At 55.7% G+C, this 26907-nt stretch overlaps 1 protein-coding gene across 1 annotated transcript; it reads right to left on the bottom strand.

The window, feature by feature from the left end:
* Nucleotides 1-150: 150 nt before the first annotated feature.
* On the bottom strand, nucleotides 151-26907 carry RANGAP1 (Ran GTPase activating protein 1). The gene is made up of 16 exons (XM_081250026.1): nucleotides 26639-26907; nucleotides 24431-24580; nucleotides 20162-20289; nucleotides 16750-16809; nucleotides 15162-15341; nucleotides 12803-12937; nucleotides 10468-10626; nucleotides 9348-9461; nucleotides 8888-8987; nucleotides 8718-8802; nucleotides 7494-7650; nucleotides 6375-6494; nucleotides 4660-4762; nucleotides 3625-3713; nucleotides 3230-3351; nucleotides 151-1176 (listed from the first exon to the last, which is right to left on the bottom strand). Exons 2-16 carry the CDS (start codon nucleotides 24540-24542, stop codon nucleotides 1107-1109), a joined length of 1734 nt encoding a protein of 577 aa, XP_081106152.1. The 5' UTR covers nucleotides 24543-24580; nucleotides 26639-26907; the 3' UTR covers nucleotides 151-1106.

Below are 26907 nucleotides of genomic sequence, written 5' to 3'. Positions count from 1 at the left end.
CACAGGGCTGGCCTGGCAGCTCTTCTGCAAGATGGACTGCCCCCTACTACAGACCAAGATGGGGTCACAGTGGCCATGCTGAGGTGGGACCCCAGGTACCAAGGCCTTGAGAATAGCCCACTTTAGGTGAAAAGCTTCTCAAGTCTTCGCTGCTGCTACACATGACTTTTATTTGTGAAGCCCTGGGCACAGCCCAGACACACGAAGAGCATGAGGGGAAGCACAGGTGTCACAGGGCATGCCCAGCCCCCACCCAGCCCCTGCCCCAAGTCCTTAAGGGTGCCCAAGATGCAGCTCTGGCATCAGTGGGCCCTGGCCCTGCCCTCCCAGGCTGGAGAACAGGTTTGGGCCTGCCCAGATGCCCCCTCCAGCTCAGCCCACAGGCCTGTCATAGACACCTCCACAGCCAGAGAAGAGCCCACTGGGCACGGAGCCAGCACCGTCCAGGCAAGTCCAGCTCCTAGACCCTAGTGTCTGCCCACTGGCTTCTCTTCCTGTCCACACGGTGTGGGTGCCAGGGTCTTGCCCTATGCTCGCGGCCCCACGCACAGCAGTCTCTGGCCTTCAGGCTGAGGGCTCAGCACAGCGTGGGTGGATGGTAGGAAGAGTGGTGGCTGCAGGACCAGGACTGGGCGACAGGAAGCAGAGGCAGCCATCGAGTGAGCAGCCCCAGGCACGGCAGGAAACACCCAGCCATAACACGGAGGGAACAGCACACGGACAGCAACACCCCAGGCTTTGGTGCAGCCCCAGAGGATAAGGAAGGCGAGGTGGGTGGGGACAGCCACCAGGGCCTGGCGCCTGCGGCACAGATCAGCACAGCATCCTCACATGGTGGTGAGTTTAATGGCAGAGCAGCCTGCAGCCCTTCTGCCTGGGGGCCAGCTCCCCTCCAGCGGGACCAGGGCCAGTCCAGCAGGGAGACATTAAAAATCCGAACCCCGACACGAAGCACACACCTGCACATACGCCGCACCAACACACATACTCAGGAGACACGACACACGCGACAAAGACCCTCCCTGTTGCTGGCCAGAGTCCTTCCTCTGAGTCCCTTCCCAAGGCACCGGTCCAGGCCGAGGGATGGGGAGAGACCAGATTTGCGTCTAGACCTTGTAGAGCGTCTGCAGTAGATTGTGGCGGGCAAAGGAGCAGGATTCCAGGGCGCCGTTGGGCCTGCAGGGAAAGAAGGGTCAGCAGGTGGGGCCGGGAAGCTCAGGCTACAGCAGGGCCAGCTTCCCAACTGTGGAGATGGAGTGGGGGCCGTTTTTGAGGTCAAAATATACGCCAGACTCCACTGTTCTCATTTTCACAGTGACTTTGCAAGGGAGACGGTAGCTCCCACCTTCTGCAGGTGGAGGTAGGTGGGGCTAAGAGAGGCAGGTGATACACCCGAGGCCACACGGCCTAGAGCTGGCCAGAATACAGGCCCGCCAAGCTGGGAGGGAACCTGGGCCTCTGCTTTCCACCAGACAGGCTCTCCGAGGCCTCTCCAGTGCGCACAGGGCCAGGGAGCCCTCAGCAGCCACTAGTGCATGTGTAGGAGTGGACCACAGGAGACCCACCTGGGCCCCTACGAGTGACAGGTTACCATCAAGATCATTAGTCTCACTGCAGAGAGAGAAACTGGTGAAAGATGCTCAGGGGGATGGGTGAGCCTGTGGTGCAGCCAGGACCGAAGCCCACAGACACCTTACCTGGTCCCGTCCGGGCTTGGATCCCAGACCACTGGGCTGGGACTTGAGGGAAGGGGGCATGCATATCACTCCACCGTAGCTCAGTCACCCCCGAGGCCTGGGGGGAGCTCTTACCAAGCCCCCCTCTTTTAAAGTGGAATAGACTGAGGCCTGCACTGGAAGGCAGGCAACAAGCCAGGAGGAGGCAGCCTGTCAACTGACCATCAAGGGCGAGGGTGTCTTCTGGGGGGTCCATGCCCAGCCCAAGGGCCACACAGGGGATGACGGGAATGCAGAGGGAACAGTCCCAACCAGGGGTTGGAAGGAGACAGGGGGAGCCGGGCTTCGTCAGGGGTTGGCAGGCGGGGGCTAGGGCCACCATGTGGGGACACCCCAGACAGCCCGAGCGAAGGCCCACGTGTTGAGGCAACATCTCCTGCAGAGGAAACAGGTGTGGGGAGAGTGCACCTCACTGCGGGGAGGCCGGGCTGCAGCCAGAACGAGATTCAGGACCAGGGTTTGGACTTGCCCTGGACTCCGGCAGAGGAGCAGCTGCAGTGCAAGGGGCGGTTTGGGTGGGGGGAGTGTGGTGGTAGAGAGGGGGGCAGACACGGCGAGGGAGTCAGGCCCAACTAAGGAGGCACTGCTATGCACACGGAACTAAGAGATGTCAGGTGGCAAAGAGGCCGAGGTGCCAACTAAGTCCTGGGGGACCGGCGCTTGCCCCTCACCCCCCACCCCAGGCGGGCTGCCCCACGACACTTCGTCACACGCTCTAAGCACCCTGACTGATGGTCTGGACCCGCCGATGTTACATGTCCCCCAAGGCGCGGGCACCTCCTTTCTCCTACACCCCCTCCCACTTTCCCCCAAGGCGCTGGATTCACCGCCAGCGTGGCTGGTCAGAGCTCTAGGAGACAACCTCACCCACCCCTTGGTTGAGCAAATGGGGAGACTGAGGCCTGGGGATGGTCGGACCTCAGCTGGGGGCCACACAGGGCCTCAGTGAGGATGGGGACAAGCCTCCCAACCTGCCCCTGATGGGCCCTGAGGTCTGGAGGTCCTTTTTACTCGACTGTGGCCAGCACCCCACCATTCCCAGGACGCTCCAGGATGAGGCCAAGGTTTCGTGTGTCTGGGCACTTGGCGTCCCCAGGAGAGGGGCCTGCGGCTGTGGAAGGCCGAGTGGGCAGGCCCCTTCGGCCTAGGTAGCTGAGGGGATGAACGCAGAACTGCTCCCAGAGACGCTGCCGGGTACAGGACCTGCATCAGCAGCACGACCGTGGGCCAACGCCTCCTTTGACCCGGAGCTCGCTTCCTCGTCTGCAAGATGGAGCCAGTGCACGTCCCCTGTCTCTCTCAGGGAGACACTGTCCCCGAGCCCTGTGTCCTCAGCTGGGCACAGGGGTGGTGAGACTCAAACACAGATGCCGAGAGCCTGAGAGGTGTGAGGGCCTCTGACATGCCCCAGTCACCAGGTCAGGGAAGCCTCAGCTGACCAGAGGCCTGCACGCGTGGTCACCGGCCGTGGGAGCTGACGAGGGCACACTCACTTGGTCACGAATGCCAGCAGCAGAGGGGCAAGGGCCTTGGGGAAGTACTCCTGCTGCACCATGTGACTCAGCGCCATCAGGGGGCCATGTAGGTTGGTGATGGCCTTGATCTTGTCTTCACTCTGCAAGGGGGACACACAGCAGAAGGCAGGGTGAGCTTCAAAAGGTCACCTGGGGGACCCCAGGTCTCCACCACCCAGCCCCTGCTGACAGCCCCACGGCCAAGGTCAAGCTGAATCCTAAATCCTGTCACGAAGGCCGAGGCTGCTTAAGCAGACCCAGGCCTGGGGACAGTGTGGGTGACAGGTCCCGGCAGGACTCGAGGTGCGGGATGATGCAGCCTCTGGTGCACCCCACCCCCCGCCCCTCCGGGGCCCGCGCTCCTTCCAGCGCACCTTGAGCAGCCCCATGTGGATGAGGAGCCTGGTGAGGAAGGCATTGGAGTTGAAGGAGGATGAGCTGAAGGCCTTCTTCATCAAGGTATCTGCAAGGCAGAAGCAGCAAAGAGGCCTAAGGGCCCGCAGCCCCTGAGCACACAGGCTGGGCCGTCTCCTGCGCTCATCAGGAGGTGAACATGGGGGGTGGGATGTGGACACAGGTGGCAGACTGAGGGAACAGCTAGCACCAGGCAAAGGGCTCCACCTGCCAGCTGTGATACCCTGGCCCTTCTCTGTCCTGGCCTCACAGATAAGACGGGCTTGGGCAGAGATAAGTGAGGCAGATCACCGCTGGGGGAGGTTTCAGCCATTCTGGGGGTGGCGGAGGGGGAATGGATGGGAAGGGAGGGGGGAGGCATGGCCAAGGGCCCGCAGGGACTGCCTGGGCCCCCGCTTCCGAGCGAGTGAGGCTGTTCTGGGAAACCGAATTCAGGTAACCCATTCCCACAAACGCCCACGGTGGGGCGGGGCTCTCAGGGAGCAGACATGGAGACTCCCACCCCCACCCCACCCAGCCTCCCCTCCCACGGACCCTCCCGCCTCAGTGTCACCCACAACCCTGGAGAAAGCCTCCCACGTGTTTCCACTCCCTTCTACCCTTTCCCACCCCCCTCTGCCTGCCCAACCTGGCCACACTAGAGATCCTGGGAAGCCTTGGGAAAGATGTGGGGAAAGCAGGGGGACCTCCAGGTGGAGGGCACTGTGTGTGCACAGGCTCAGAGGTGGGGCCAAGGGCTCGGCTCTCATCACCCCTCCTCTGAGAGGTCTGACCTTCCGGCGGAGGGCGCCACCTGGCCCAAGTTCTCACCATATAGAACTGTATGGCTTTGGGAAAGGCCTCAGTTTCCCCATCTGCAAAAAACAGAGAGGCGAGCACCCGGCCGGCTCTACGGCAAGAACCCAGTGGAAGAACAGGTGAGAGGAGGATGTTCCGACCCGAGCCCCGGGGCAGCGAAAGGCAGGAGCCACGCGGGCCCCACCCACCCCACGTACCTACTGCATCCTGCACTGCCGACCTCACTGTGGCTTCGTCCTTGAACACAGAGGACACCTTCAGGAAAGCAGAGACCACCTTCTCCGGATCAGATGTGTCAGTCTGAGGACACAGGAGACAATGGCTGGTCACCAGGGGTGAGAGCCCCAGGGCCCTGGCACACAGTGGGGATGTGCCTGTGGCTAGAGGAGGCCTTGGCAAGAAATGGGCCTTCAGTAGGCAAGGACAGGTCTTGCCTCGCCTCACGCTGTTCCCTCAGAGCCTGGCATGGGCCCAGCCACAGCAGGTGTGCACAAACACTGAGAGAATTCACGTTAAAAATCATTATCCCTGTGACCCAGCGATCCCCTTCCTGCAATCTAACCTGATGAAATAATCCAGAATGCAAATGATACTTAACATGCAAGGAAACTTACCTCAATTTCACTGACAACAGAGAAAAGTGGAAATAATGTGAATCCACAGAAACAGTGGATGGCTTAAGTGCTACATCCACTCACTGAGATAAAGAGCACGAGAAGAGTTTTACTGACACAGGAAAATGATGAATGGTATTAAGTGAAAAGGTGGGCCACATGGACGTTTGCATCATATAATCTCATTTATCATGGGGGAAAAAAATAAGAGTACAGAAAAATATAAACGGGAGATAAAAAGCAAAAATATCAAGCCAGCTCTGCGAGTGGCCCCTTTTATTTCTCTGTATAGACATACCTCAGAGATACTGCGGGTTTGGCTCCAGACCACAGCAGTAAAGCAAATACCGCAATAAAGCGATTCATGTGAATTTTTTGGTTTCCTAGTGCGTTATTTAAGTCTGTTAAGTGTGCAACAGCATCAAGTCTAAAAAAGCCACATACATGATTTAAAAACACTGTATGACTGAAACATGTTAACTGTCACCTGAGCCTTCAGCAAGTCATAATCTTTTTGTTGGTGGAGGGTATGAAATACTGTGAGAATTACCAAAATGTGACATTATCTAGAGACATAAAGTGAGCAAATGCTGTTGGAACAATGGCACCAATAGACGTGCTCGACACAGGGTAGCCACAAACCTTCAATTTGCAAAAAATGCAGTAACCGTGAAGCACAATAAAACAAGACGTGCCTGTTTTTATCATTTAACCTCTTTAAGCCTCAGTTTTCTCGTCTGTAAAATAAGAGTGGAAGGGTCTACATTCCAGGTTGCCAAGAAGGTTAGATAAAATCATGCCCAAGTATTCAGAGCAGCAGCCAGCAGACAGGAGGTGCTCGATAACTGTCTCAGAATGAATGAAGTAACGACCCAACCAACGAACAAGTGAGGCTGGAGCAAGAACACAAGTAGACTGGGACCTGCACAGGGGCCTGGGGCAGGACAGCTGTTCTAGAAGCAGCTGGTCCTACAGAACACACAGAGGGAAGCCTAGGTGTGTGTGCTCACATGAGAGTCCTGGGAAGATTCCCGAATTCCAGTCAACACTGAGGTGCCACAGGCTTACCCTTCCTCGCAGCCCAAGTGTGTTCGCAGTGGGCACAGACATCCGCAACCACTGGTCACATCCATTTACACATGTGTGTGTGTGTGTGACAAAAAAACAACACGTGGTAGTCCCCACTCCCCACGTCGACAGTGCCCCGCCCCCCCAAATCCCATGCTCTGCCTGAACCTTTGCTCTGGCAGCTCCGGAAGCCAAGGCCGGAGCAGGTTTGGTGTCGGAAGCGCTGTTACCTGTTGGGCTATCAGCACGGAACTCTTGGGCCCGAGGCGCAGCAGCTTCTCCGGGGAGGGGAAGGCCAGGAAGGTGGAGACGTCTGCAGGAGGCAGGGAGGACAGGACAGGAGCTGGTTCCTGGGGGACAGGTGGCACAGGTGGCTCTGTAGAGGTCCAGATCCAGACTCCTTACCCAGAACATACGCCCCTCATGCAGACCAGTCAAAGCTCAGAGTCCAGAATTCCCCAAAGTTCCCCAAGGGTGGGGTGCCCACAGATGCTGGCCCTGGTCGGCTCCTTGTGTAGGAGCCTCTGGGGTCGGGGCAAGCCACCTCCCTCAGACTCCAAGAGCCTGGTGCAGCCAAGTGGATCCTCGCCATGACGTATGATGCTGCAGAAATGACTCCAGGGCTAAAGTGGCCTCACCAGGAACTAGAGTCTCGGCCCGGGTAAGCACTGCTGGTGAGCACCAGAGGGGCCCAAAGAACTAAAGACGCCCAGCCATTTATGGAACTGCTTCCATAAAACTGGACAATAAGCCAAATTCAACCACTGTTGAATGTGTCCAACCCAAAGTCCTCCCGAAGCTTTATTTGGGAACCTCTGAGGGAACAGACGTGGCAGCCCTGAGTCCACCAGCCTCCCGGCCAGGAAAGGAACACCAAGTGTCCGAGCTGAGTCACCGAGCCAGCCAGTCTCTGGAATGGGGGCCATCCTTATGGGTCACCAAGATGGGTAGGAAAAAAACTTCTAGTTATGCTTGTTTTTTACCCTATTCTTTTAGAAATCCTTATATAAGACCAGCACAGTGGAAAAACAACTTTACAGGTGGCCGTCTGTATCCACGGATTCAACCAGCTGCGGATCGTGCAGCACTGCAGTACACAGTCACTGACCGCATGTAATGTAGCAGCGTCACGTGTGTTATAATTTATAAATGAATAAACACAACTAGACTAAGGTTCATACAAATACAACTACGTTGGAATGATTTCCTCTTTCCACAAGGAGTGTGCAGTCAAAACTAGTTTGCAGTCACTGCCTAAGAGGATCCCACACCCATGACCCCCGTGAAAAATGTCTCAAGATTTCACGCTTGGGGCACCAGGGCTCTGATGTGGCAAACACGGAACTCACCCCACTGTCAGGATCCAGCATCTTCCTGGGCGGCGTGATCGACTGCTCCCTTCGCTCTTCCTGCTGTGGCTCCTCCTCTTCCTCCTCCTCTTCCTCCTCCTCCTCTTCTCCTTCCTCATCCTCGTCCTCATCCTCGTCATCCTCACCCTCATCATCACTGCAGAGGAGAGGGTTGGCTAAAGCAGACCCTCCCTGCCCAGTGGCCCACGATGGCTCTGAGAACCCAAAGGCCCCAGCCGGGCAGGAGCCTGCACAGCGCAAGGGGAGCAGCTGCCGCCAGGGGGCAGAGTCAGAGTCACCAGGGAGCCCATCCTTCCTTGCTCACCACCCAGGGAAGCCCACGCTGCGGACAAGGACGACCTCGATCTCGTCCCTGTCCCAAAGAAACCCACAGTCCCACTGGGGAGACGGAGAAAAGGAAGAACACCGCCTGTCACAGCTGGGGCCCACAGCCTGGCAGGAACACTGCGCAGGCTGAGACGCCCGGGACTGTACCACCCACATCTCGCTGACCACAGGAACCTATGGTTAAGGACGAGGGAGGGGGCTGCCCTGCCTCTGAGGAAGGCTGTTCCATGTCCCCTGGACTGGGAGCCCCTTGAGCCCACCTTGGGCTAGCTCCTAGCAGCAGCACTGGGCCTGGCCCTGAGGGACACAAGCAAGGACCTGACAAGTGAATGAAGCCAACGCAGAGATTGGAGACGCAGGCGGAGATGGGTGATGACGGCTGAACCAACTCCCATCCCGATGGAGGAGGCAGCCCCCCGCCACCTCACCTCCAGCCTCCGCGAACCCAGGAAGCCCCGCTTGCCTGTGTCAATCTCCTCCTACAGTCAAGCTCTAAGCCCGGTTTCAGGGACAATGCCGAGCCCCCCCGACCACTACCACTTGTCACCACCTCACTGCTGCCCCACCTTGCCCGTCACATCACCTGGATGATCAAAGGTCATCCCTTCAGAGGCCTCCCCAACTCACCTGCTGCAAAGGGTGACCGATCTCAGCCCCCATTTGTCCCTCTGCTAAACATGTGATAACTTGATTATTCTGTCTCACTCCTTGATCCCTCGCCCACGGCAACGAGGTCTCATGAGTCAGAAACCTTGGCTGTCTTACTGTCATATCCCTGATGCCCAGCACAGTGCCTGGCACATCACAGGGACTCAACCAACGTTTTCTGAATGAATAAAAGTAGTAACAAAGGAGCCACTGATCCAGATTCCCTACCTGAGGGACGCCAGCACCTTGGCCATGCTGAAGCCATCCAGCACTTCCTGGAGTTGCTCACAGCCTTCTTCTCCCAGGGTGTTGCCTGCTCTCAGGGGAGGGGACAGAGGGTCAGGACGGGGGCCGGGGCCCGCCCGGCAGGCCTGGGCCGAGGCCACCACCCCTATTACCATTGAGGTCCAGTTTCTCCAGCTCCACCTTGTCAGCCACGGCCTCAGCAACAGACAGAGCAGCATCTCTCTTGATTTCACAGAATGACAAGTTCAGCTCCTAAAAAATAATGGGAAGGGGTGGAGGCGGATGACAGAAACACGGGCTGGGAGGCCTGCCACTACTCTGAAGCCTCCGTTTCCCCCTAGTGAGGGCGCAGTATACTCCGCTATATTGCAATGACCTGCACCACTCTCCTCCTCCTTTTTGAGAAATGAGATTGCAGCTCAGAGGGGTGAAGAGACTTGCACGGAGTCACAGGCGGAGGGTGTAGAAGAAGCGGGCTATCAACCCAGGCCACCTGCCTTTGAAGGCTACAACCCTGCCACCTCCCCCCACAGCTGCTCTGCCCTGCAGCTGTCACCCCGAGCGCAGGGCAGCCTGGACCCCAGAGGGAGGAGGCAGCCAGCCAGCCAGCACCTTCAGCTTCGGCAGGCCCCCGTGGACGGCATCTGCGATGGCCACGGCGCCCTTGGAGCGCACCAGGCAGTCCCCGAAGTTGATCACCTCCACCTGCCGCAAGGTCTTCAGTGTCTGCGGGAAGGGAGGACCAGGGTGAGGGCCCTCCTCGAGCTGGTGCCACACCTCATATTGGTCATCACACCCTGTCCCTTCTGTACCCAGTCTGGTGGACTCATCAGCTCTTCTTGTTGCCCCCAGGTGGCCTCCTGGCCTCCGGCTAAGCCCCCTTCGTGGCTCCCCATTACTCATGGGAGCACGTCGCAAGGAGTCAGCAAGGCCACAAGGTCTTGCCTTCCCCCTCCAGCTCCTCCAGCCCTCCAGCACACCTCGAACACTGGCCTGTTCACACCAGGCCCAATGGAGCACAGCTCCTCCCATCTCTGGGCCTCCCCACGTACTGCCAACCCCTCTGCCTGAAACACCCCTCCCGCCCTCCTTGTCCAGACAAAGTCCACTTGTCCTGGAGAACTCAGCCAAAATGTCACCTCCTCCGGGAAGCCTGCCCTGTATCTGACTGGAACTTCCTGTGTGCTCCCCAACCCTTGCACACATCTCTGCTAACACCCCACGGCAGGCCTACTAGACTCCTGTGGGGTCATGGGACACCCGGCCAGCCACTGTGCTCACGGCCCTGTGCTGTTGCTGATTAGCTACTTCCTCCCCTCCTCGAATTAGGGGTCCTTGAAGTCAGAGTCTTTGACTCAACTCTATGTGGCCTGCACTTGGTACAGGGCTGGGCACTAGACAGGGGCTCAATAAACAGCTGACGAAAGAATCAGTGAGGAAACAGGCTGAAGCAGCCTCCAAGTGGCCTCTGAGAACAAAACCAGCACCGACAGCCAGGGTTGCATGAAGGCAGCTTAGGATGTGGCAGTATGGACCCGCAGAGCTGCCCGAAAGGGCACAGGCTAGCTTGTGACATACTCCCCGCTCTGGAGATGTTCTTATGGCTGAACCCACGGGATACACACCAGGTGGGTGGGTAGTGGGGAGAGTAGCCACCTGCCAATGGGTCCACCATAAAGGCAGCAGCCAGACCGTCTCCAGGGCCTGCTCTGGCCCGGCCGCACCCCCTCACCTTGGCCATGGCCATGGCACCTTTCTCGGTGAAGGTGTTGTCGTTCAGGTTGATGACCCGCAGCAGGGGGTTGATGGCGAAAGCCTGGGCCAGGGCAGTGACACCAGGGTGATTGATCCCGTTCTGTGGCATGTGGACCTCCTCCAGAGTCCCGATGATCTGTGAGGGGCAGGAGGGAGACAGGTGGGCCCCCAAGGAAGGGGGACAGCCCCAGGCAGGAGGGCAGCACTACACATCAGACACCAGAGGGACTTGCCCGTTTGGGGCACGTCTGGGGCATGATGGCAAAGCACGCTTCGGGGCATGACCGCTTCTGATTCTTTCCACAACTTCACAAGGGAGACCTACCTGGGATTAGGATCACCGCTAGATAAGAGATGACTAGGCATCAGAGGGTCTATGTAACCTGCCCAGGGCCACTCAGCTCTGAGCTCAGGTGTCTTAGTCTGGTACCTTCTGCACTGTGGGGACCCTGGGCTCTGGCCTGACAGTCAGCCCTGGCTCTGCTCTATACAACGTAGCTCTGCTTGGCCTTTCTCTCTTGGGGCCCTACTGCCTTATTTACACGTCCTTTTCTGGGGGTGAGGAGGGTCATTCCTCTCTCACGCTGGCTTTTGACGCCTCCTTTTCTCTGCCTGGAACGCTCTGTTTCCTTACTTTGTTGGCATTTTCTTGATAGGCTGACTCCTTATGCATTCAACAGCTCTCATTTTGGATGCCTCCTCCCCCCAGGACAACTTCCTGAATTAACCCCCCAGCACAATCCAAGGCTCTTCCTCTCTGCCCCCAGAGCACCTCATCCTTCCTCTGTCATGGCGTTCATCACACTGGAGTAGCAAAGCCACCTTCTTGTCTGCACCCCAACAGCCCCCAAGAGCTCAAGGAGAGGCCCACGTCCCAATCTCCACTGCTACCCGGGACTGAGGACAGGCGGGCATAACTCTGTACCCAGGCACCTTCTGTTGTCTCTGGGCGCCCAGCACAGCATGGGGGTTCACAAATAAATACAGGCAGCCCAACTGAGGCACATTCTAAGTCAGGGCCTCTTAATATTTTCTGTGCCATGGACCCGTTGGGCAATCTGGGAAAGCCCCAGGGCTCCCCTCCTCAGGATGATTTTAAATTTTAAGTTAAATTATAGGATAACAAATTCATTTGGAAGACAATTATCAAAATATTAAGAGAAGCTGCCCAAATACGTGCTGTAGTAATATATGTACCTCTTAAGGCAATGAATAACAAGACCTAGGTGTACCATCACTGTGACCTTAATGTACGAGAAACAAAATTTCTATCTATCTCTAACAACTATTACTTGACAGGAAAGTATCTGTGATTTCTCCTGGTAACAAAGTTACAGGAATTTCTAAAGCTGCTGAGGTTTACTGTCTATATTCACAGTGGAAGGTAACACTGTATTTAACTCTGGTAGCAATAACAATCATGCAATTTCCCCCCAGCCATGTTCAAAGACTCCCTGAATTCTACCCACAGACCAGTGGGATCCCATGGACCCAAGTTAAGCGCCCCCCTGCTTCTAAGAGCACCAAGGACCCCTGCTGAAGGCCTGGCACGACGACGATGTACCCCGTCCCAGCACATGGAGGACAGCGACCAAGGGAAGGGGTGCAGAGAGGGCATAATCTTTCATGTCACCGTTGTCTATGAGGTAACCAGGCCACTCCAGCTACAGAGGAAGAGGCAGAAGCCTCTTGCAGCCAGGGGTCCAGTGAGACACAAGGCCCTTCTCCCCTGCAACGTCCACTCTCTTGAGGCAGGTGGAGTGCCGGAAGCAGCAGGACCACGGGGGATGCTGCTCTGGCCTGAGCATGGTTAATGCTGCTAGAATATCGTCTGCCACAGGAAATGCTTAAGTTAAGAGAAGCGGGAGGGCCTCCCTGGTGGCGCAGTGGTTGAGAGTCCGCCTGCCGATGCAGGGGATACGGGTTCGTGCCCCGGTCCGGGAGGATCCCATATGCCGCGGAGCAGCTGGGCCCGTGAGCCATGGCCGCTGAGCCTGTGCATCCGGAGCCTGTGCTCCGCAACGGGAGAGGCCACAACAGTGAGAGGCCCACGTACCGCAAAAAAAAAAAAAAAAAAAAAAGAGAAGCGGGAGATAGACCCCAAATTTCCTAGCCCACGGGGCAGGTGTGGCCCTCTCACTAGCAGAGACTCAGCAGTGTCCTGGGCCCACTGGGAGGAGTGAGGGCAAAGCAGAGGGAGCAGCGGGGACAAGGACACCCAGGGGCGCCTCATCCAGCCGTGGCTCCTGCTCCTGCCCTCCCCGCTGGCTCAAGGGCAAGTCGGATGGGCTCCACAGGCAGAAACCACTCACCCCAAAAGCCTCTGCTAAGGCAGTGGCTCCGTCGTTCTCCAGACGGTTTCTGCCAGCCACGAAGACCTTCAGGGCCAGCGGCTTGCCTTGGGCACTGGATTTCCGATGACACTCAGTCAGAGCTGCTGCCAGGATCTGGCGGGGAAAGGCAAGGGGCCCGGGCCTAAGGCAGGAGGCCCTGATCTTCAACAAGCCATGAAACCCAAGGGTGGTGGACACGGGGACGAAGAGCTGCTCAGCAGCACAGAGGTCATACCTCACCCGCGCCCAGCACCTTGCAGGGACAAGGGCTTTGACATTCACCACTGTGTCTGCATGTCCCGTCACCCCATGGGGTTTAGCCCCACAACAGAGATGGGGAGCCTGAACCCGGGAGAAGGGAGACACCAACACTGAGTGGCCAACCTTAAGACAGGTCCTGGGGAAGGGGCCTCACAGCTCGCTTTACTGTCAGAAGCCCTCTGTCAGGTGGGGACCATCGCGATTCCCACTCTACAGCTGAAGAAGCTCAGGCTCAGAGAGCGACAGAAACTCTCCTACAGTCACTAAGCAAGTGGCAGACTCTGCACAGAACCCAAATCTTCCAGGTCTTCTAGCATCTCTTCCACGCTCCACGATGCCTAAGGGGAGCCGGCCGAGTAGAGCAGGGCCCTGCCGCACCCATCTGACACACACCCATGCTCAGGCCAGCCACACGGCAGGGGCTCAGCTGCTGGGGGTGAAACCCTAAAATCTGGTTTGCCCTGACCTTGGGGTGGTGCCAGGAGGTAGCCTCTCTCCCGTGACACCAACAGAGCAGGAGTTTAAAAATGCTGTCGGGTGCTGGGTTGGAACTGGAGAGACCAGGGTAAATAAGACATAGAAGATTCAGGGGAAGTGCAGCAGAAGCGAAATAACGTTTACAGAGCACCTACTAGGTCTGGAGCACCCTCGGCAAAGGTACTTCCATGCCTTGTTTCAACCTGAAAACGGGCCTGGGAGGCAGGTGGAACTGGCCTTACTCTATGACAAGGAAGCCGAGGCTCAGGGGGAGGCACATGAACTGGCTGAGCTCCCAGAGCAAATACGCAGAGGAGCTGCGACCAGCAGCTGGGTCAGTTTGCCTGCACACAGCTCTGTTCTTGGGGCACATACAGGACATGGGACACCACCAGCCTGACTCCGTGATGGTGGTGGGTCACGCATGTGCTCAGGGCAGAGACTGCCAACTTCTGCTGTAGACCAGCCTCAAGGAATCTTTGCAGAGGTGGCTCTCCCAGCACATCCCACTCTGGGCTGGGCTGGACCTGTCTTTGGTGCTGATGCAAACATTTTTATGTCTTAACACATACAGCCTATTGCCCCCTAGATCGGAGGAGCGCTGGCTGAGATGGGTGCACGAGCGTGACCTGCCCCCACTCCTGCAGGCAGGAGACAGGCCATCTGCAGGGGAGGCCCTTCTGGCTCCTCAGCCTGGGCCACCGCGAGCATCACATAGGTGGCGCCTCTTGCTGCTCTGAGCAGCCATGTGGATGCAGGTTCAAATCCCACATCCATCCCACGCTAAGTACATCATCTGGGGTGCTCAACCCAACATCTCTAAGCTCAAGTGTTAGTTATCTGAAAACCTGGGGACAGCGTCACCCACCTTTCAGTACGGGTGAGAGAATTAAGGTAACACATCTTCAAAGAGAAGATGTCCCCGTTCACTGTCTGTTCCTATGTCCTGGCCCTTTGCTCCTTTTGGTCAGAACGTGAGGGAAGGAGGATGGGAATGCAGATTGGTGCTCAGCCTTTCTAGAATCTGGGCCTAAAGCAGCCAGAATGGACCAAGAAGAGAATAAACAGGGCTGGCCTCCCTAGGTGCCTTTCTACATGGACCAGCCTGACTTGCTGGCAGGATGGGGGAGGCACCCTGGGCAAGGTCCTGGCCAGGAACAAAGGTGAGCTGTGCCCAGGCCTCCCAGACTGGTTTCTCTTTCTGGGCTCCCTCTCCCACATGCACACGCCAGGGCTTACATGGCTCTGCCAGCTGTTCTGAGGGCACAGCACGTCTAGTGATGCCCAAGCCCTGCATTCTGCAGAGCCAGCAGGTCGGAGCACGTATGCAATACTGCCTATGTGTTGCCAAGGCAACACAAGAACTGAGGATGGTTGCTTGGCAACCCCACACTCACAGACTCCATCTCCTCTCCCCACTGGCCACAAGCTGCTGCCTTTGAGGCCCTTCTCCTTTGAAGAGAAAAACAATAGGCCAACCATCCCAGACGGTGGGTGGCCAAGGGCACATACTTCAGATGGACACAAATGTAGCAGGGGACTGGGAAGGGAGGGAGGCGGAGGACAATGGGGATGCGGGGAAGGGGGTTGCCGCACCCACCTTGCCACCACCGATGCCCATGCCACAGTTGTTGAGCTTGAGCTCGTGCAGGGTGAAGCAGGTGGAGCTCTTGAGCAGGGCTTCGAAGCCTCGCACGCCGTCGGGCCCGAACGCGTTGTCACTCAGGTCCAGCTCCACCAGCTGGGCCCCGGCTGTGATGAGTCCCTCCCCGAGTGAGATCTGGGCACAGAGGGAGCTCATGTCCGTTTCACAGACACAGACCAGGTGCTGCGTCTATGCCAGGCCGCCCCTGCCCTCAGGGGGCACCCAGGCTGGTGGGGAACTGGCAGAGGCACAGACCATTTCATTATAGAGCTGATCATGTTATATCAGACTGAAAACCCTACAGAGGGCTCTTAAATCACCCAAATCAATGTATTTAACCTGCCCGCTAACCCCAGCCTCCCCTGGTTCTCGTCCACCCTTTGAGGCTGGTATCTAACTGAAGCAGCTCTCCAGGGGCTTCCTAAATCCCCCACCCAGGGAGCCCGCCCTCCAGGGCCTCCGTGGGGACACCTGTCACACCCTGGATGACCCTTAATTGTCTGCCGGACTGAACTGCTTTGGAAATGAGGTTGGTGCCCAGGCATCTCAGGAGCACCAGTGCCGGCTAGATAAACGGAGGCCTGAGAAGGCAGCGCTGGCACATGGACAATTGTGCAACAACTGACCACGAACCTTGCCCCGAGGACACTCTGTGCTAGGAGGATACACTGAGAGGCTGCCCGCTGCCAGCCCTGCCCCCTTCCCTGGAGCCATGTTCTGTCCTGTGACCCCTCCCATCCCTCCCACAAGAGCGCCTGTGCACACACAGGCTGGGAGCTCCACCCAAGAGGAGCTGAGCCCCAGGAATGGGGAAATGGAAAACAGGCAGAGGGAAGCCACCCACGAAGAGAACCAAAGCAAAAAGAGTGGTATCAAATGTAAACTAGACAGCTAGTGGGAAGCAGCCGCATAGCACAGGGAGATCAGCTCTGTGCTCTGTGACCACCTAGAGGGGTGGGATAGGGAGGGTGGGAGGGAGACGCAAGAGGGAGGAGATATGGGGATATATGTATATGTATAGGTGATTCACTTTGTTATACAGCAGAAACTAACACACCATTGTAAAGCAGTTATACTCCAATAAAGATGTTAAAAAAAAAAAAAAAAAAAGAGTGGTATCGGAGAAAGGGAGGGGCTGGAGGGAGACGGGGCAGCCAAGGCAGCCTGTGTGCAGAATGAGGTCGAGAGGGACCACAGGGTGCAGGGGAGGGAGGGGCCAGGACGAGAGGGGTAATCATGTAGGGAGTGAGGTCCATGCTGCTTGCGGGGGAAACCACTAAGCTCAAGAGTGAACCCTGGGAAGTCTCTGCTGTACTTCCTGTCACCGGGCCGCCCTGTCTCACAGGGACTCTGAGTCCTCACTTCCTGGCTCCTGCTCGTCAGGACACAGGCGGAGGCTGTACTCGCCTGGCTGCCATTTCAGCATCACAGGCACCCACAGGGCACTCAGTCTCTGGAAAGAAGAGGCCATGAGAAAAAGTCCTGGGAAGTGCTAAAGGGGTCCCTGCAGCCGGCAGCACGAGCAGAGGCCCCATTCACTCACCAGGGCGGGTGGGATCTCACAGCGCAGCCTCCCCGTGAACATGTCGCTCCAGTGGCATCGCTTTGGAAAGAGGAAGAAAAGAGTTAGCTGAAACCCTTGGAGGTGGCCTTCGGGCAGCCCCTTGTCTCCATAGACTTGGATTACTGAGCACAACAAGACTGCTGAATTTGGGTGAAAAGTGGGACCAGCTCTGACCGAAGCTGATAGGACCTGGCAGCCCCTAAGGACCATGGGGGAATCAGCAGAAGTGTCAGGAAAATGTGCCATCTGTCCAACCCTCTGGTTCTCCAAGAGGGAAATCAGGCTGAGAGGGAAGGGACTGGCCCCAGGCCCCCTGGCAGGGCAGCGGCAGGACCAGGAATAAGACACCAGACTCCTGGCCCAGTGCTCCTGCCCAGTGCTCGTTTCCCACACTGTGTGGGCCACAGCGACATGATTTTGGGCGGTGGAGGAACAGGAAAGGAAACAATACAGGATCCAGCAGTGAGGAAGTTACTGTCTTTTTCTTTTTTTTTTAATTTATTTATGTTTTGTTTTTTTTTTTGGCTGCATTGGGTCTTTGTTGCTGCGCGCGGGCTTTCTCTAGTTGCGGTGAGCGGGGGCTACTCTTGTGTTGCGGTGCGTGGGCTTCTCAACACGGTGGCTTCTCTTGTTGCGGGGTGCGGGCTTCAGTAGTTGTGGCACATGGGCTTAGTTGCTTCGCAGCATGTGGGATCTTTCAGAACCAGGGCTCGAACCCGTGTCCCCTGCATTTGCAGGCGGATTCTTAATGACTGCGCCACCAGGGAAGTCCCGGAAGTTACTCTCTTTTCAAGTCTCTTTTCAACCCTCCTGACCACCTCTAGAAGGAAGGCTCGGTTTGGGGCTGGTGGGTCTCACCCACCTCCCCACTTCTAGCTCATCTGCCTTTCTAACGAAGGGACAGCAGGCTTCAGGCTCAGAGTCTCTGGATGGCAACGGCCTCAAACTAGAATTTAATAATACTCTTTTATTTCCTTTATGGTAAGGGATGCCCTTTTCCAGTTATAGAAGGGATCATGTTTGCTTTTAAATTACTTCAAAATGAGCTGATTTAAAGGAAATATTAGGTAAATGTCACAAAGGTAGCAGCCACGTGACTGGGTCATGTATCATGCTGGTCAGCAGAGTTGAGGCTCCAAGCACACAGCCCTAATCTCTAACTCTGGTTGCTGTGTCCACCAAAGTATCAACTCTGGCAGCTCTAGCCTTTCCTGGGCCAAACCTGGAAATCATGGGACACAGGACAAGCAACTTTCCCCTGAAACCCAGTCCTTAAAATGTATGAACTAAACCCAACCTTAAGTACAAGAGAAGTTGATTTTTGAAGTAGAATTCTCACATCCTCCAATAATGCAAATCACTAACATACCTAGAGGCATTCTATATGGGTCTGCTCAGTGAATTACACCTGCACACAGGTGCGCAGGGTCAGAACAGGTAGCCACAGCCTGAGCCCCTCCCAACAGACAGGGGCACCTCATCCTGAAGCTTCCCCAACCCAACTCTGATGGGCTGAGGTCAGCATGGGGCTCTGGGGCACAAGGCTGGCTTCTAGTCCTGACTTAGCTGATGCAGGCCTGCCACTCCCTGTCTCTGACCCCTTGTATCTTATCTTTGAAATAGGCTTTAGGCCTCAATGATCTCCAAGTGGGCAGCAGAGCAGTCAAGAGACTGGGCTGGTATCTGGGCTGCAATCCTGAGATGTGTGACCCTGGGCCACACTTTCCTCATCTGTCAAGACCTAACTTGTGCACATGCTGCAAGAGTGGAAACAGCAACTTATCTCGCATCAGTACTGTGGCCAGAACAGCACCGGTGTCAAGGGCAGCTCTGGCCCTGCCGCTGCTCCCACCCTGGGCTCCTTCCAGCACTGAAGCAGGCTTGAGACACGACATGGGGTGATTCAAGGCCCTGGGTCTACACAGGGTGACAAGATGCATGCGGTATTCCCACGGCTCAAGCTCTCTCACTACATGAGCCTGCATGTGGCCACCATGGCAACCTCTCAGGGAGGAAAAACTTCTTTGCATAAAGGAGCCCAGTCTCAGAGCTGAGTCCAATGCAAGGGTTCATAATACAGCAAACAAGGTGGTGGCGCTGGGGCTTGAACCCAGGTCCTTGGATGCCAAAGCTCAGCTGCTGCGGCCTCCATGCCCGGGCCACCTCTCCTCCGTTCCTGCCCTTCACAGGTCACTGAGGAGAGCTGAGTTCTTTCATAGGAAGATGTCCCAGCTTATGCTCAGGACAGGAGGCCCTGGGCAGGAGAGCAGAGCCAGTCCTGCCTTGGCTGTCTGTTAACCTGACCGTGATCTTCCTGAGGGAAACAAACATCAAGGGTCACTCTGACAACGAGCTCGGGCCCCTCCCTGGACAAATCCACTCCGCTTCTTCTCATGGCCCCGGCCCTGTATGCCTCCCCTTTCAGAAAGCACAGCTGTGCCACGGAAGGCGCATCGGACTTGGAAACGGGAATACGGCTCAACCACTGACCAGTGGCAAGATCCTGGGCTGTTTGCTCAGCCCCCCTGAGCCTCAGTTCCATTAACTCACAAAATGGACTTGAGTCGCCTTGAGGGTTAATGACACATGTAGAAGAGCCCAGCACAAGCCTAGCCTTGTACAAACAAAGAGAGCCACTTCCAGCCTGTAAAGCAGGTCTCTCTCCCTCATGGCTCTTCAGAGGCTTTGATAAGCTAATACACACTGGGATTCCTGCGAAGGGGAGCAAGCAGCGACAGCCTCCGGACGGAGCGAACACATGATACCCCACTTTTCTCACGGAGCTTCCCGAAGGACCGGTGTTCAGGGGAACCCGCTTTGGGACACACCAGAATAGAAGAATCTTTGTGTCGGCCAAGGAGGGGCACCTTCAAGAACAAACTTGCCATCTGGCTGTGAGGGGGGCAGTTAGCAGCTTTCCAACCACTGCAGCATCTGACCTGAAGTCTGGCCATTTCTGCCTAACACGAGACTCCTCCACGGGGCAAGCTTTGCTCTGGAGCTCCCCGCTGGGCAGGCTGAGCGTCCATCAGAACAGCTTCCGAACCCGAGGCTCCTGTCCTCCTCCCAGGTGCCAGATCCGCGTCGGCAGCGGAAGGCTCTCGCTGTCCGGTTCTGAGCCTTCCTCTTTATCTTTCACACGTTACCCAATAAACCTCTTACCCGCCTAACACCATCTCAGGGTCTGTTACTGCAGGGCCCAAACAGACACATCACACAGGCAGAGGGCCCCAGCCAGTGCTCTGTTCTGGGGAGGCCAGGGCAAGAGGAGCTGTCCGAGGTGATCACCCACAGGGACCCAGGACGGTCTTGCACACAGGCATCGGCCGTGGGGCTGTGAGCGGAGGCTTGTCCCCAACCAGTCTGGGCCTACTCGCCCTGCAGACCTCACCTTCAACTCCGACTTCTTCTCCAAGGCCTTGGCGATGACCCTGGCTGCTTCCACGCCCACCGTGTTGCCCTCCAGGCGCAAGGCCTCTAAGCCGTCGAAATCTTCAATCTCCTTAATCACCTCTTTGGCTGCCCAGGACCAAAAAAACAGAACCTTAGACTTCTGGAGCCACGAACGGCAGAGGCAGGAGCTGAGGCCCAGCGACTACCTCGTCACTCACAACTCCAAGGGCTACGGTGCACCTACTGGGTGCCAGACCCTGGCTCACCAGGGAGACTTGGACAGGCTCACAGTCTAGCAGGGGACATGGCTACACAGAAAATCCCTCTCTAATGAGTGTTAAAACAAAGCAGGTATGAAAGGCTTGGGAGCCAAGGGAAAAGAGGAACTGGCTGGTTCGGGTGAAGAAGGTGCTAGGGACACCTTGTGGGTTGTGTGTGTGTAGCCTGCCAAGAAGGGGAGTACACCAGGCCAAGTAGGGAAATGGCACAAGTCAGAGGCCAGCAGGCACGATGGCACACATGTTTTCATGGTGAAATGACTCACATGTGGGGTGGTCATTACTGTCCTGTTTCATTATGATGAAAAATTCCATACAACCTAAATGTCCATCAGCAGAGGACAGGTTAATTCACTGGGATACGTGATATAAATAGTTACACTGATGTCCTTGTGAATGGCGACACAGGTGATTACCTGACTTGGAAAATAATCATGTTATAGTGGTAAGTGAAAAATTAGGTTATCCAGTGGTGTTTGGTCTGATCACACTTTTAAAATGTTGTATGCATTCTCTCTCACACGCACACACTGAGGTCCAGAAACCAAATGTTAAAGGGGTTATTTCCAGGTGGTGGAATTCTGAGTGAATCTGTGTTTTTCCAGCACCTGCTCAATATATTCTCAATGCATCAGGTTAGAAAGCAGCTTTTAAAGTATCTGTAATTATGATCTCAATTATTTTAAGAAAAAAAAAGAGGAACTCAGCTATATGTCTAGAAAAAAAACAAAAGACCAGAGAAAATGCATGAAAATTAAAAGTAGTTATATCCCTGGGCTGTGTTATAATGAAGATATGGTTTTTCGTCCTTCTTTCGATGCTTCCGTATTCTATAATGAGCATGTATTAATTTTACAATCTGAAAAAAGCATGCAGGTTACACGAAAGATAAATCTAGTTTGGCTGGCACAGGATGGAGTGGGTGACGTGGTAGGGAAGAGACAGAGGAGTGTGAGAGAAGAGGAGAACACACAACCGGAGGGTTGTCGGAAAGCTTGTGACTCGCAGCCCATAAGGGGCTCCCTGAGAAGCCTCCGCACGCGCCTACCCCCCATCGCCTCTGTGCAGCAGCACTTCCTCAGAAACCCTTGCCACCTGCCAACAACCAGGCTTCACAGCCTCTGATGTCCCACCTGCAGCCTGCTACAATTTTACACTCATCTGAATGGTTACTTTTTTTTTTTTTTAGTTCCCCGGACCAGGAGTTGAACCCACCCAGGCCCTCAGCAGTGAAAACGAGGAGGCCGACCAGGGAACTCCCGTGACTTGATCGTTATACCATCTTCCTTACTGGGTCATGAGTTTGTGAAGAAAGGGACTCGCTTTGCCTCTGCTCGCTACCACCACATCTAAAGGTACTTACTGTTAGGTCTAGTCTACAACTGAGTGAACTGAGACACAGAGAGGGTACGGAAATGCCTACTAAGGTCACACGGCCAGACGGCAGTGACCAGCACTCGTTTCACAACAAGAAAGACTGGACAGGTATGAGCCTCCCATTTTCTAGAAAGGAAAGCTGAGGCTCCAAGGAACTAAACCACTCTGCCCAGGAGTTCAGGGAAAACGGCAGAGCTGAGCTTCAGACTGGTTTTCCAAAACTGAACCTACGTGCTGCTCCCCAAAGCCTTGCTTCTGCAAAACCAAGGACTTTATGCAGGGCCCTGGCGGACAAGTCCCCGAACCTCTCTCTCTGCTCTGGAGCTGCAATTCCAGAGCCCCAGGTGCCCAGGCCTCCCCTGCAGCTGGCACTCGGGGCAAGGGCTGGCGTGGCCTCTCAGCCCTTTGGAAGATTCGCTCCAAAAGGGAGTCCCCGTAGCATCCAGGGAATGGCCAGGTCACCAGGAGAAAGGATGGCTGCTCAAGGGAATGTTTACACCATTCTTAGAAGGCAGGCAACAGAGATGCCAGGGCTCCAAGGGGAGCCATGTAAGTGACACAGGTACAGAGATCCGAAGGTACTGCGCTTGCCACAAGTTTAGCCTGGGGAGAGTCACAAGTACGGAGTGAGCGTGGAAGGAAAAGCACCAAAACTGGAAGAGCAGGGACAGGACAGGGTGGGGGTCACAGCTGAGTTGCCTCTCTCGATATTCAACCCATAACTCTGTTTAAACTCAAAAACAGGTGAGGGATGGGCCCCAACCACCCCTGAATGACCACCGACTGTCACGAGGCTGCATGGAAGGGATCTGTCTGTTCAGCCTCTACTGCCTCACAAGGTAACAAGTTCCAGGTACACTGCCATGTAAGGCAGCAAGGCCTTTCTTTGGTCCTTAAATGACTTACTAGGGAGAGAAAAGGTCCTTGTTCTAATCATCAGCTTCACGGCCTCCCCTCACAGGCCCCTGCCCTCCCCGGACCTCACCCGCTCACTCCCAGCCCAGAGAGAGGCCCTTTCCGGGCCCACGATTAGGCCACCAGGCACCTCAGTGCAGCATTCAAGGGCCTCTGCCCTGGGCTCCCGATGAGATTCTGACTTCTCTTCTCTCAAGCCCACCCTATGTGTCTCAGCTCCTGGGCCAACTCACGTGCAGTGCCCTTTCTCTTTCAAATACCCACCTCATTCATGGAATGACTTCCTGTGCCCTCCCTTTCCTCGACCTTACTTCCCAGAGCTTTCTGTTCATGTCTCTCAGAGAATGTTTCACCTTCTCCCTCCTGTTAGTTGTCTGGGTACCTCATTCCTACTTCAGGTAAGGAGCTCCTGAGAGGCCATGGCTATAAGCTGGCCATCCCTGATGACCTCCAAAAGGGGAGGCAGCACATCCAGCCTGAGCTAGTGAAGTGGTGATGTGCATGGATTTTAGGACCAGACAAACTTAATTTTCTTCCCAGCTCCACTACTTCTAGCTGGGCCTTAGGAATGTCACATCACCTCCTTAAGCCTCAATTTTCCAATCTGCAATATGGGATGAAACCTACCTCAAGGCCTTTTGGGGGAGAAAACTGAGATACTCTTTGTATGGCACTTAAGACTGCCTGACATAGTGTTAATGACTAGTGTTTAATAGTAAATTCACGTTTACTGAGCTGAGCTGAACATCTACTGAGAAACACCAGAACGGGGATTCGGCTGGACCTCTGATAAAATCCCAGCTCTGCTATTTACCAGCTGTATGACCTTGGGTAAGTTACTGAAGTCTCCCAAGTCCTTTTCTCCTTATTTATAAAATGGCAACATTTTTACCTCCCTCCCTCAGGGATGATGCAAGGATCAAAAGTGACAAAGCACAGGGAGAAACTCTAAATTTTAAGGCCCTACAGAGACATTAGGAACATGCATCACCACACTTCCAGCAACCCAAGGACTCAAGCAGTCTCTGACCCGGCAGAGGGGAGCACGCCTGCCTGCACACCATGACAACCAGGCAAGTCCAGACCAGTTTCCCTGGTTGGGCCAGAACCTCAAGAGGCCTTACAAGTACTGACGTAGGTGCCTTTACTTCCAGATGCCAGGGGATTCAGGGTTGATCAGTGTCAGCCATGCCTTGGCTGGGGATGCTAAGACAGGGTCTGCCTTCCGATTCCTAGTTCTCTCCAGTCCTAATGCCTGTTCAGTCAGGAGCATCCGTCCCTCTCCCAGGGCCATTCAGCTGCATGGACTAGACATCCCAAGAGGGCCTGGATTGTTGTTTTAATGTAGCTCCATGAGGGCCTCAGCTCTGGGGAAGGTAACAACTATTCCCAGACCAGCTCTGGATCATGGGGGTGAAGGTGGGGCTGGATCTGAAGTAAGAAGTCAGGGCTGTATCTTGGGACTGCCGCTAACTGTGGTCCCTCATTGCCTACCATCCCTTCCAAGAGATAAAGGGGCCCTTCCCACCTTGCCAGCCTGAGCTGTCACCAGCAGGGATGCCCACCGTGTGCTCATGGGCAAATCATCTTTGAGCCTCACTGTGCTAGGACAAATTGTGTGATAATGAAGCTAAACCGGCCTGACAAGTGGGTACAGTAAGCGCTCACTCGCTGGGCCAGTCCGCACGGGAACTCACCATCTTCTGCAGTGTTTAGTTTGAGGCTCTTGCCCTTGAAACTCAGCTGTCCCCCGGCCACCTGGGTTTTGGCTAGCGTCTCTGCCAGCTTGGCAATGTCTTCAGAGGCCATGCTGGCCACGCTGGTGGGCTCCCCTGGAAATCTGCAACCTGAGGAGGTCAAAGTTCATTAAGAGACAGGATTCTCTGGGTGCCTCCAAGTTGGGGAGGGCAGGATAGGACATCAGCCATTTCAGCTACCTGACCCCACCTCCCCCTGCTAAGGAAATCCCAAGCACTAAACCACTGGGAGAAATGAAAATAGCATTTGGGAAGGAACAGTTCTAAAAAGGTGGAGGTTTCAGCCTCTTAAGAGTTACCATCTCACTACAAGTCCTCCTCTGCACAACTGCCCTAGCTGGACACCAAGCAAAGCCATGTGAGTTGACTATTTCTTGGGTCCCCAGTGAATGGCAGTCAAGTCCCAGTCTGACGGCTACACAGAGTCTACCCAAAGCACACACAGCTGCCTGATCATCTTGGCTGCTCTCTGTTTGAGAGTCCCATTCCTCAAACGGGACATAGATGGCTATGGGATCCAGGTCATCCATCCCAAAGAATGCCCCACCACCTACGGTGGCATGGCTCTGGCGGTGGGGCACGAGGGTCAGCCCACTGCACGTATGGTTTCAGCCTTGGCCAGGAGACTGGGCAGCCCATGGTGGCCAGACTTCAAGGGTTCCTAGAAGACCAGAAGTCTCTACGTCACAACCACCAACACAACAGACCAAGGACAGAGTTGCTGAAAAAAGGAGCTTCCAGCCTGGAGTTCAGCAGACTGGCAGAAAGCATCACTACATTTCCCCAAAGAGGAATGACAGGTAATCAGGGAAGAACGAGGATATGTAGTGTCTCAGACAGTGATAAGAAAAAAATAAACAGGGAAAGGGGTAAGGAGTTTTGTTGTTTTCTTTTGGGGGGGGGCTGCCATCTAAAATAGAATGGTTAGAGAAGGTATTATTAATAGAAAAACAAAGACTTGAAGGATATCTGGGATTGGGTCATGCAGATATCTGGGGGAAGAGCATTCTCACAAAGGAAGCAGCAAACACAAAGTTTCTTGTGGGGGAAGAGGGGTAATTAGAGGAAGTGCAGGGAGGCCAGTGGGGCTGGAGCACAGACAGGGAGGGAGAGAAGAGGTGAGAGATGAGGAAAGACAGTCAACAAGAGGCTCGAGTCACAAAGGCCATTTTAAGAACTGTGGCTGTTACTCTGAGTGACAGAGAGCCATTGGAGGGTTTCTAGCAGAAGAGAGACCGTGATCTGACGATGTTTTGACAGGATCACTCTATCTGCTGCATGAGGCAGGGCATTTCGAAGCTGCTCCAACAATGAATGAGGAGATGAAACTGAATATAAAATAGCCTCAACGCCCCCCCCACTTGAGTTATGGAATGGGACAATTTAAGGCTAGAAAAATGGTGGTGAGGCCTCCAGATGGAATGGAAACACAAAACTTCTCAGCTGAAAGAGGACCCATTTCTCAGTCCGGTACGTACATACACACACACACACACCATCCACTGTAAAGACTAGGAAATTGAAGCACAGAGTGGTGAACTGATTGGTCCAAGGTCTGCAAAGGACCAGCGGCAAAGCACAGACAAACGGTAATTACACACACTCCTCTCCATTCCGCGCAGGAGCGTCGCAGATTTTCCTAGGTGCACATCCACGGCTCCTGCCAAGCGTCAGCAGAGACTCACGCCGGTCCGGGGGCTGCGGCGCCAAGCCCAGGTGTGGGCCTATTGGGTGTGGGCCTATTGGGAGGCGGCAGCTGGGGAGCGACGCGCGAGTTCGGGCCGCAAATGACAGCCGCGCTGCACGGGAACCCCATCCCGGATCCCAGGCAGACGCGCACCGCCCCCAGATGACACCGACGCTAACAGGAGACGCCACTGCTGGCAGCTGCGGGCTGGGCGGCCAGGGTGGGCCTGACGCCCTCTCTAAGCCTCAATCTCCCCACGCGTGAAAAGGGCCAACGCCCCCCAACTCCCTCACTCCCACCCCCATCGCGCTCTGCCATCGAGGGCACAGGGGAGAAGGCGGAGGGGGCACGCACAGAGTGCTCGGGGGCCCCACACCTTCCTCGTCCAGTTCCAGGGCCGCGCCGCCCCCCGCCCCCATCCCAGGCAGGTGACAAGGAAAGGAAAGGGACCCTGACCCTACCGTAAACAGGAGGCGCCGCCGCGTGGGGCGACCGGAGCGCGCACGTCCGTCCGGCGGGGCGGGGACTGATTTAGGGTCCGGGTCAGGTCAGGTGGGGGTCGCCGCCTCCAGTCCAGCGGCCCCGATGCCCAGCCCACTTGTCTGTCAGCTCTCCGAGCGGTCCCCGCCGCTCGAGCCTCCAACACCACCTGCTCCCCGCACGGCGGCAGATGATGGCGGAGGAGGAGGATTTTGAAAGCCGGCAGTTTCTTTCCTTCGATTTGATTTGT

Source organism: Mesoplodon bidens, assembly GCF_964165515.1.
Source record: "Mesoplodon bidens genome assembly, chromosome: 11".
NCBI lineage: Eukaryota > Metazoa > Chordata > Mammalia > Artiodactyla > Ziphiidae > Mesoplodon > Mesoplodon bidens.
Note: the sequence above shows the minus strand (reverse complement) of the source record. Positions and strands in the feature narration are given on the sequence as shown.

Bases quoted from the DNA above. Each gene is read 5' to 3' on its own strand.
- RANGAP1 (XM_081250026.1), bottom strand. From the start codon at position 24,542: ATGGCCTCTGAAGACATTGCCAAGCTGGCAGAGACGCTAGCCAAAACC. The intron at 9,462-10,467 runs GTGAGGGGGTGC...CCCTTCCCGCAG, and splicing joins GTGCCATGGCCATGGCCAAG to ACACTGAAGACCTTGCGGCA. The intron at 6,495-7,493 runs GTGAGTTCCGTG...CCTGTCCCCCAG, and splicing joins TGCTGGATCCTGACAGTGGG to GAACCAGCTCCTGTCCTGTC.